An 11,391-nucleotide genomic window follows, 5' to 3' on the forward strand; every position below is an offset into this window, starting at 1 on the left:
TCAGTAAAACCAATAACGTGATATCCTCCTTTCAGTTGCCAGATGCTAGTGGGGAAAAACGCAGAGCTGAAACTCCTGATGGTATCTTTACAGTGACCTATTTCAATGAAACATCTAGAGGATGTTTGCGTTCTATTTATACACGACAGATTGCATAAATTACTGGTAGGTGCAGTGTGTTGAAAGGCGAAGCTGCGGGGCTTAAGAGAACTGTAGTTCTTACCTCTCCTAAATGCGGAGTAGGATTAAATCCACAAAGATTGCAAACTGTCTTCTTGCACTCGGTGCAGAAGCTGTAGTTGGGCGTGTCTGCTGATCCAACGTTCAGTTCCACATTACAGAGAGGGCAGCTTTCCTTGGTGACTGAGGCCGGGGCAGGTGGAGATGGAGGTGAGGCCCGTGGCGCCTTCTCTTCCTGCTCCACAGAAATGCCTCTGAGGGGTTTCTTGGACTTTGCAGGTGGCGTGTCAGGAGCAGAGTCCGAATCAGGAGGAGACCCAGGAGCAGAGAAGGGGGAGTCAGGTGGTGAGCCAGGGCCAGAATCTGGAGGGGAACCTGGTCCGGAGTCCGGTGGTGACCCCGGTGGAGAGTCCGGTGCCTTCTCCTCCTCTCCTGTGACAAGGTTAGTGGCTGAACTCAAGAGTGACGATCCGAAGCTGAACATCGTTGAGGCAGCTGCGGGAGGTTTTGCTGTTTCTGTCAACCCTCCAAAACCTCCGAACAACTTCCCAGCCACCGACTCCTCCTGCTTTGGCGTGGCCTGTGCTTGAGGCTTTGACGATTCCATCAAACCACCAAACCCACCAAACAGCTTCCCTGTAACAGACTCGGCAGCTTGTGAAGCAGCTGCAGGAGGTTTGGCTGCGTCTGTCAAGCCTCCCAAACTGATACCTCCCAAGCCCCCAAAAAAGCTGGACTCCTGTTTGGGTTTAGCTGGAGACTGCTGGGGACTGGACTTGGGCTGAATGGGGCGGCCCGTCTTGGGGTCAATCTTAGGGGATCCGCCCATTGAAGAGCCGGGGGAAAGTGGCCCAGGGGAGGTAGTGCCTGGGGATTTCTGCCTGGGTGTGGTTGGTGGCGTCAACCCTTGGTCGCTGGTACTCTGCTGCTTTATCAGCAGCTTGCCAGGCTTGCCAGATGCCTGTCTCTGGGGCGAGGGTGGGGCCGAGCCTTGCCTGGGCTTTGTCATGCCAGGGGGATCCATACCTCCCATCGCTCGCTGCATCTGGCAGTTCAGACACAGCCACTCTTTACCCTGCATGTGGAACAAAAGATGGGTTAGATTTGACTGGAACAAATCTCCACACTGTTATGAGCGCAGACATCAATAGTACGTGTAATTACAGTATATACACAGTCAAGCGTAACCAATTAAACCTCTAAAATAACCATTTTCTTTTTGCTCAGCGTAAAATAAAGACAAATTTAGAGACATGTCCACTAATTAGTGTTTCAAATGATGTTGAATTTCCCGAGCTAAATGCCTCTTACAACATGAGAGAATCAAATCTGGCAGCGGTTACATAAATACTAATCAAAACGATATTTAATGTTTGTTTTTAACCGAATTAGAATAAAAAACTGTCATTGCTTCACATAATTGCTTCAGTTCAGCAGTAAGTCTGTTCCATTTTCAGCAGAAAGGCAAATACTCTTCATGTATCAATGATGTTTGCTCTTTGTTCGTGGGTACTGTAAATATTAGACCATCATAAACAGTTGCATTTCATTGTCTCTGTTCTGACCGTACAAACACCTGTTCCCAAAAAAGGCCTGGCTTCACCACAGTGCTCTTTGTTTACAGGGTATCTCGGTTTCCACTGTGTGCAAACCACAGTGTTTAAAAGGGCCAATGTTGACAATCTGATCACTATCAAGAACAGAACAATGCGTCGGTTTTTTGTGTGTAATGGTGCTTATTGCATGTCAAGTAAACACAGATGAGGTCAATTCACCCAACCTAACACGTCCACTACAGTACAGCATACTGTAACTGCTAACAGAGTTATATTTGCAGATTATTCTGACCAACTTTGATCTGCACGATACTAAATCCGAAGGAGAGCCTGAAACAGAAGGAACCAGTCATTCTGCTATGCTGTAATCACGGCCCACCAGCGTTTTTACCGTCTATGTGTGACGGAGTGTCCTCACTGGCTGGCACAGTATCTTCCTGTGGCCATGACATGAGTCACCTTGATCAACATTCCCTGGGCCCATATGGTCCCTCTGTTCCTCAAATCATGTGCCACTCTTATGAGGTGCACTCACTTCGCCAGGCTCAGAGAACAGGCTGTTGTTGAATTTAATGATATCTTTTGTAAATCTACTTGTTTTATTCAACATGCCAAACTAGTTTCCACTGCTTCCGTCACAGTTACGTCACAGCAGTTGCGTGCGCATACTGGTGGCAGAAAACAGTGGATATCGGAGAGAAACGGTCGACATACCCGGAATAAAAAGGTCTTCTTGTGCCATTGGATGTCAGAACAGGAATATAGAATAAGATAACTTTCATTTTAATAGAAAACCATCGCAGAGGACGCCACAGTAACAAATAAAGTTTTGTCTCCAGTTAATTATAATATCGATATTCAGGCTATAATCGTTGCCGGATACTCCATAGAGGAGTGTGTGTTTGGTTTACATGAACAGAATTAGTGATTAAAAAAAAAATTCGCATCCATGCATTTGTCAAGCATGGATTTGGCATATTGTCTTTGGTTAGAACTTGTGGAGATGCTCGCACTATCTGCTTATTAATTCCTTGATCATAACAGAATAGTGTAACTTGTATTACTGCTCATTTTACAAAGTACACCACAAGAAACATGTTATTTTTTAGATTCTAAAATGGACGATGAATCGTGGAGCCTTGTTTCTAGCTGTCAGCAATCAACTATATCTAGTGCACTAACTACATTAGATACATCGCTAATGTTAGCATGCCTTTCACTTTCCCTGCCTGGATGCAGATGGGGACTGATCTAAATGCATATTATAGGCGATAAGCTAACATAAACGAAGAAGGTGTTTTCTTGCGAATGTGCAGTGGTGTTAATTGATTCATAACACACCTAAAACACACATTAAACATGGCTTAACAGAGACAGTTTCAAACACAAGTACACAAATCAGCTTCACTATAACTCACAGCATTCACAGAAAAACACTTGTCTTTATCTGGACACATTTTCCCCACAAATACAACATGCTAATGTTTTTAGCACAAGCCTATGGCATTTTATATTGTATAAATTAGCCTAGCGGCTAGTGGACTTTTGCTCTTCTCATATGAAGCCAGGGACAACAGCAGCATTTAACAAAGGTAATGTTACAAATTCGGCTCCATTACAACTCACAAGGTTCACCGACAAAACAACTGTCTTATACTAAACACGTTTTCCAAAAAAATACAACATGCTAACGTTATTAGCACAAGCCTTTGGCATACTACATGTTTTAATTAGCCTAGCAACGAGCGGAGATTTCCTCTGCTCATATGAAGCCAGGTCAAATCACACATAAGAATTAAAAAGCTATTTTGTGGAGGCTTTATTGTCTTCACAATTTATTGTTTCATAAATAAAAGCTCCGTTTCCACGGAGGGAAATGGTTTCAGCTTACAAAAACAAAAAGAGGTCTGCGTCACTGTGACGTGTAGTTACATTTCTGAGGAGGTGCACGTCAGGCTATGGCGTAGGGTATGGTGTAGGCTCTACGCTGATGCAGAGCCTATGCCGTAGGTACGGCATCGATTCAATGCAGAAGTATAAATTCCGCCTTAATAAGCAGACAGTGTTAGCTAGTTAGCATGTTAGCACGTTGATAAGTTGTACTTCCACATTATATCATTTTAACATGGGGAAATCTCCACAACTATTTATCAAGGATATCAACACATTCCGACAAACCTGAGTTTTTACAATTCTTTCACCACATAAATAATTAAAATAGGCTGAAAACACACTCCTCTACTGAGCATTGAGCAGCCGTGATTATAGCCTAAATATCAAAATTCTTATTAACTGGAGACAAAGCTTTTTTTTTTCCCACTACACGCAGATCATAAACTCATGGATATAAAAACGAGTCAGTGCAACCAGTTAAAAAATATAAACATTATAGTGCCTTTTATGTTTTATTTGGCACTCACACCAACATCCCTATGGTCCTGTTCAACCACCAGTTTGGCTCTGTCCACAAAATATGTCATCACTGTTTACAAACAGAATTTACTCTCATTGTCACAAAATAATTTTGAGATGGTTAACCAACCTGTAACGTTTGTGAAGGAAAACTACATTTTAATCAGAATATTGGAGTAAATAAGCTTTGAGGATTATATTTTTGCAGTGTTTGAGCAAACTTTGATATTTTACACACAGAGAATTGAATAACAGTAATAACTGTAATAATAACAGGGCAGTGTCAGCAGTGGACCTGGATTTTGTTTGACCATTGAATATTTAGCATTTAGAGAACTGACAGCTCCTGATACAAAACGCTTACATCAGTGGAGGTCATTTCAGGAACTTACTGAAGAAATGCTGAAGTTCTGAAACTTTGAAAAGAAACCTAAAACAAAGGAACAAAAAGAAAAAGATCAGTGTCTTACCGCTGAGTCTGGGGGGCTGAACCCACAGAGGCTGCAGACCTGGTTCTTACACTCCGTGCAGTTACTGTAATTAGGTGGATCCTTAGACCCAGTGTTCAGCTGGGTGGTCTTACACAGCGGACAGAGTCCACCTCCAGGCTTTCCAGCCCCCTGCTGACCAGGAGGCCCTGCGCTCTTAGCTGGCTCTCCAGGATGAGCCCCAGGGCCTGGTGGCCCTTGCTGTTTGGGTCCAGGCTTCCCAGGTCCTTGTTGAGGGGGTCCACCTGTTTGCTGGGGTGGGCCACCCTGTCTGGCGCCTTGACCTGGTGGTCCTTGACCTGGTTTGGGGGCCTGTTGGCCTGGAGGTCCCTGGCCTGGTTTGGGGGCCTGTTGGCCTGGAGGTCCTTGGCCTGGTGGACCCTGACCTTGCCTGGGGGCCTGCCCAGGGGGTCCTTGGCCAGGAGGACCCTGGCCAGGTTTGGGCCCCTGGCCTGGTGGTCCCTGACCCTGCCTGGGTCCCTGCCCAGGGGGTCCTTGACCAGGAGGTCCTTGCCCTTGCTTTGGCCCTTGTCCAGGGGGGCCCTGACCCTGTTTCTGAGGTCCTCCTTGTTGAGGTCCCTTTGGACCTGGCCCTTGCTGCGGACCCTTGCCTGGTGGCTTTCCTCCCTGCTTGGCCTCAGGTGGTGCATCTCCCTCCTCCTCGTCCCCAAATAGTCCAAACTTGGGGATGTTGACATTATCACCCATGGACGATATGGAGGAGGAGACAGATGAGGTCATAGACGACACGGCACTGAGGGGGTTGGCCCCGCTGAGGAAGCTGGAGCCAAACATGCCGGACGACTTGGCCTCTGGGTCTTTAGGCTCCTGCCGGAACCTGGATTCAAAAAGGCTGAGGGACGAGGGGCTGCGGCCCGGGGCGGCCTTGCCAGGCGGACCCTGATTGAAGGCGTCTACAGTGCGACTCTTACTGAGACCTGAAGGGCCCCTGGAGGCCCCTACCTGCTGGGAACGCTGATGTGTATCAGATTCAGACGGTCTGGAAAAGAGAAAAACAGAGAGAGTATTTGTTAGCAGTGCTTGTATTGATTTGTGTTTACTTTGGCGATGTGTGAAAATCTTAGAAGCCAAGTCCACACCAACTCTCAGCTGATTCACTGCCAAAATAAAAACAACACACCTGACTGCTCATGAAAGTTTAACACTAAAATATAATTTAGCTCCTTTACCTTATCCCTTAATGTGTCACTGTAATTTGCTCGGTGAATTATTCACAGAACTGGAAGACTCAAAAAACAAACATTCATGCTGTCTGAAATAACAACAACATTAACAAACTATCAGTATATATATTCTGTCCTCACTGGTCTCCCTCTCAAGTGTCTACAGAAACTTCAGTTGGTCCAGTATTCAGCCGCCAATATTATTACCAGAACCCCCTCCATAGATCATATCACTCCTGTTCTCCAGAAATTTCACTGAGATACTGCTTCTCACCTTTACAGCCCTTCATAATCAAGTCCCTCGTACCTGTCTGAACTCCTTCATATCTAAGTACAATTGAGCATACCGTAAGTTCAGACAGGACACAATGTCAAGCTCAGCTCACATCCCAGCTACATCAGCTGACCTCAAACAGCCCAATCAACTGATAGAGCAGCTGACTGATGGAAGGGAGTCAGCTGATAGATCACATGACCCCTTTCTATGCAACCAATTGGCAAATCTGCAACCTGCCTCCATCCCAGCTCCTCCTTTCCATGCTGTGTCTGACTTAGCGAGGTCATTTCTGTTTGTCATTGATGCTGCTCTGTTCTGTTCCTGGGGGGTCTTTGCTGCTGTCTGCATGACAGGGCAGGGAGGTTTGCTTTCTTTGCCTTAGGCTGTCCATGTAGGCACATGGAAGGGCAGGGAGGTGTGATTTCCCTCTCTTAGGCTTTCCACTTAGGCATGTAGAAGAGGCTTGCTTTCTGTGTAGACCTAGGAAAGGCAGAGGCCCCAGAACAGAGCCATACCACCAAATATAATACTGCAAATGGAAAGTTTTCTTTGACTAAAGTGGTCCTGACCGAACCGCAGTTTTTGGCACTTCCTGCACTGGCTTCATTTTTCAGCCTCCGATGTTGCTGCTTGCCTGGAGCATGTCATTTTATTTAAAGCTATATTTATCATTAATTGTGAAATGTTCATCTTGATACAGGCCACAGGCAGGCCTCCACAAAAACAAACAAAACATAAAATGTGCCTTGACAAAAGGGCAATTTGGACATCAAGGAGCAAAGGTGCAGCCTCCCTCTCTGCATGTGTCCATTTTACACATTTCATGTCATAAAATCTCAGAGACATTAATTTAAGGTTTTTGTCAGTTCAGTGCACACGTCTTCTTCACACTGCGTACTGGTGCCTTTTGTATTTGTGCTGCTGTGTACTTGTATGAAAGTGCACATGGAAGGGCAGAGGTGTGCTCTCTCAACCTTAGGCTTTCCACGTAGGTTTAAGGTGGAGAGGCCCCTGAACAGAGCCATACCCCCAAATATAATACTGCAAATGGACATAAAGTTTTCTTTGACTAAAGTGTTCCTGACTGACGTGAATTTCTGGCATGGAGCTTTTATTTTCCTACTGTATAGTGACTAAATAACGGACAGCTACTTGACAGAGACAGCAAACTAGCATGACAACATGGCGAAACTCAAGTATGTTGCTGAATATATTGAACTGTCTGGACCTTGAACTAATGACTGAGGAGAAATCTGGACCAGTTGGGAACCACTGGCTCAGGATGTTGTTGTTTTTTACCTCCTCTTCCTCTACTGTAGCTTCATTGTGCTAAATTAAGACCACACAACTAGCTCTTTGTTAATCCCAGGCCCTCTCAACACATCAGTGCACACAGAATGTGTAGCTCGCAGCCGTGGGGTAAAGCTGACAGGAAAGTGAATACCGCTGAATGACAGAGTGTAGATCACTGAGATAGAAAAGGGAAGCGCTCGCCTCCACCGGGGTAAGCGGAGACATCTTTGTTAGCTCAGGCTGCGAGGCGACGTACACAACCTACACACGCTGCTTCACACAAAGTCCACGGGATCCTCAGAGAAATGCATCGACGCACTAATGGGCTGTTTTGTTATCATACGATGATATGCAACATACACACCAAGTGGTTGCAAAGTCCCTGGTGCTTCTAAATCACATTACCAGGCTGTAAAGTTGACACTGTAATAAAAACAGCATTTGATTTTTTTTTTTTGACTTTGCATGGTGAGAGCAGAGCAAACAGTCGGAGCAGTGCTCGCTGTTGCAATGCCAGCCACCGGCCAATGCACTGCAGCGTGTTTTTCAGCACCACAGTGGGTTTCAGCACCGTGGACAGCGACCAGGCTGCCTCAGCAGCACCAGATGCAGAAAACCAAACACACAAAAACAAGCATGAAGCAGCAGGAGGGAAGCCTGGGAGTGATGACATTAACTGCTGTGCTATTTATAGACATATTAATATTGATGCACCCCACCCCCCCATCTTTACCTCAGATATAAATAACACCCCCCGCCTCAATTTGGAGCCAATTAGCAGCATTGTATCTGATGTGATTTCTATCACACATCGAGGAATATTACACTCCTATATGAGTAATATTTACAGCATTATATTGTTTTCAGTGTCAGCTCTCCTTCCACAACACTGTGTGCCGATTAAAATCCAATCCATGCCACATTCAGAGGTCTAATTGGCGACATTAGAGAGCACACACACAGCTGGGAGAGGTGGCGGATTTGTTTAGCTGGGTGTTCAAGCGTCGCTCAGATGGAAGAAGAGAGAGGGGAAAAAAACACTGGGCACGACAGATTTTCTTACCCAGCAGGCATTTCGAGATTTTCGCACAAATAGCTACTGGAGGTGTGTCTCTTTACTCTCTGATCTCACACTGAGGGACACACCAAGGAGCCAAAGCATCTCAGTCAGACTCATTTCACACATTAAGCGTTAGAATATTATATATAATATGTCGACAGTTTAATAGAGGCTGCAGATAATATAAAGCTGCACATTATCAGCCATTTTACAGCTGTATTAAAGGAGATTTTTGTTGTAATGCAGATGATCAGATGTTAATGATAATCCATTTCACTGAGCTCTAAGAATAGATTTCTTGGTGCGGGCTGGGAGGATCAAAAATGGGCGTGAACGCGCGCTCAGCCTCCTTACAGCATCTTCCCAAATGATGCTCCACACATCACAACACACCCTCTCCGTCACGTATCACAGCCGTGTCAGTGAGGGTATTTTAGGTGCAAATTAAAAAAGGAAAAATGCTGGATATGAAGCCCTGCCTTCGTGCAGCTGCTGCGCCTCCGGGCTGCCTGCCTTGCGCCCTTGACATCGCGGCGGAGAGCTGCCTCCTCTGCTCCTCGCTGAGTTCACTCAGGTTGACCGGAGTCCCGTCGGAGACCCGGACGAAGCCGCCCTTGCCGTCCGGTGCCAGCCCCTCCGGCAGCCCAGACGGCGGCCCTTCGCCTCCTTCCAGGCTCGCTTCGTTCCCCATGATCGACCCCTCCCGTCCCCCTGTGTTCGGATCAATGTACGATCCGAGCCCCCTCTCCGGTGCTTTTATGTCCACAGACGGTGTCCCTCGGTGTCTCGGAGCATCTCAGATCATGTGTGGGCTTTATTTTTCAGTGGTTACTTCCCTTCCCTGTGCTGGGTCTCCATTTCCCTCCTTTCTCCTTGTTTTTCTGTGTCGCGCATCTCTGCAGCTGTACACCACAGTTACCACAGTTTTCCGTGAGGGGGGTCTCTACTGCTCTACTACTGCTCACAGGCGCACAGGGTGGCTTCCGGTTGGCTTTACAAAATAAAATCCCAATTCACCAGCATTGATGTGGGTATTCAACCCTGTTTCTCCTTTTGTATTTTTTTTTTTTTTTTTTTTTAAAAATAGGCCTAAATAATATATTTAAAATTACAAATTGGCAAAAACGATTTAGTCATTTCAGTGTAAGTCCTTTTGCTTAGCAAGAAAGTTTTTGTCATTGCTATGTCTTTCTTTTTGCTATATTTTCTTCATTTGTTGTACAACTGAATTTGTTTTCACATTATTATTCTTTTTATAACTTTTTAAATAAAAATCTGGGTCTTGCATACCCCCTGTAATAAGTGTATTCAATAATTTTAAATTTATAAACAACATAATAATCTAGAAAATAAAATAAATTGAATTAAAATACAATAAAATAAATAAATAAATACTATTGCTCACAGTCACAGAGGGTGGTTACTGGTAGATTTTATAAAAAAAAAAAAAAAAAAAAAGTAAAATTCCTATTAACAGGCATTAATTTAAAACATAGTACTTGGCCACTATTGCAAATTTGAAATTAAAAGTTACAAATTTATCGATTTATTTGTTGTACTATTGAATTTATTCTTACATTATTTTTGTAACGTATAAATAAAAATCTGGAACTCACATATCCCCTGTAATGAATGTATTCAATAAAGCTGAATTTATAAATAAAATACAATAAAATAATAAATAAATACTATTGCTCACAGTCACAGAGAGTGGTTTCTGGTAGATTCTACAAAAAAAAAAAAATCCCAATTAACAGGCATTACTTTAGGTATTCGACCCCAACTTTCCTTTTGTATTTCTAAAGATACATACTGTGCATGTCTGTGTGTGTTTCTTCCTTTTCCCTTCATTTTATCTATTTGTTGTACAATTGAATTTATTTTTGTATTATTTTTATACTGCAAAATAGATTTTTCTACAACTTTTATAATAACAATCTAGATCATACACGCTTCCTATAGAATAATGAAAGTATTAAATAAAGTTGAGCTTAAAACTTAGTAGGTACTTGATTACTATTGAAAATTAAAAACTCAAAAATAGTAAATTTGCAAAAACTATTACACTAAATAGACATTTCAGTTTTCCCCCTTTTATCTAGCAGACCTCTAAAGTTTTTGTTGTATAATGTTTCTTTCTTATCCCTACATTTTATTTATTTATTTATTTATTTATTGTACAATTGAACTTATCTTTATATCATTTTTTATATAATGAAAAGGATTTTTTTTTTACATAAATAAAATAAAATAAACAAGTGCTTACAGTCACAGAAGGTGTTTTCTGGTAGATTTTACAAAAAAAAAAAAATCATAATTACCTGGCATTTAAAAGCATCTTAACTACATAATGCAGATAAATCCAATTTAAATTAATAAACATTTAAAAACAATACAATACTTGATATAAATCATACACAACACCTCACACAGAATAAGCTGTGTAGGTTGTATACCAGATAAGTGTAAAATAAGTCAAAGCTTCACCTCAAAAATACTGGACTCAGTTTTTAATTTTGCTCCTAAACCCTTGCACTGTTCATTATACTGCCTAATAAACATTTGAGGCTTTTACATTGAAACCAAACTTTGACTACTTCCGGTCTTCTCTGTGTAACCCTGGTTATCTTAACGCAGATTCTCCGGCAGCGTCTTGGCTCTGCTGCTCAGCGCGCATGTTCCGCCTCTGACAGGTGATCAGAAGACATCAGCGGAGGAAAATATGGTTTTAAAGGGGACTCACTCACAGTAATGTGTTTGCTCTGATTGTGTAAAGGCTCGAGGCTGAGGTGGGATTACTGATGCATTTGTATTATTATGATTTTAAAGACTAAACGCAGAGAGTTGTCAGCGGCCTATTGTTTGTGGGTCAAGTATCTGGGGTTCCAGCTAAAGGCTGGTGGAAGTTCATGTATACTGTATGAACACACACACACACACA

At 43.3% G+C, this 11,391-nt stretch overlaps 1 protein-coding gene across 3 annotated transcripts in view; it reads right to left on the bottom strand.

Moving 5' to 3' along the window:
• pcloa (piccolo presynaptic cytomatrix protein a) overlaps nt 1-9,456 on the bottom strand; it is a 93,225-nt gene extending 83,769 nt beyond the window's left edge. For 2 of the 3 annotated variants that reach the window (XM_049566220.1, XM_049566221.1), the window contains exons 1-3: nt 8,930-9,456; nt 4,619-5,636; nt 224-1,255 (exon numbers count right to left, since the gene is read on the bottom strand). In XM_049566220.1, the coding sequence (XP_049422177.1) occupies nt 224-1,255; nt 4,619-5,636; nt 8,930-9,141 (2,262 nt within the window). In that variant the 5' untranslated portion in view covers nt 9,142-9,456. The remainder of the gene's footprint in view (nt 1-223; nt 1,256-4,618; nt 5,637-8,929) is intronic. The other variant, XM_049566222.1, reaches the window with a different exon arrangement.
• Between the last annotated feature and the right edge of the window lie 1,935 nt (nt 9,457-11,391).

This window comes from Epinephelus fuscoguttatus, linkage group LG22, assembly GCF_011397635.1.
Source record: "Epinephelus fuscoguttatus linkage group LG22, E.fuscoguttatus.final_Chr_v1".
Classification (NCBI taxonomy): Eukaryota; Metazoa; Chordata; class Actinopteri; order Perciformes; family Serranidae; genus Epinephelus; species Epinephelus fuscoguttatus.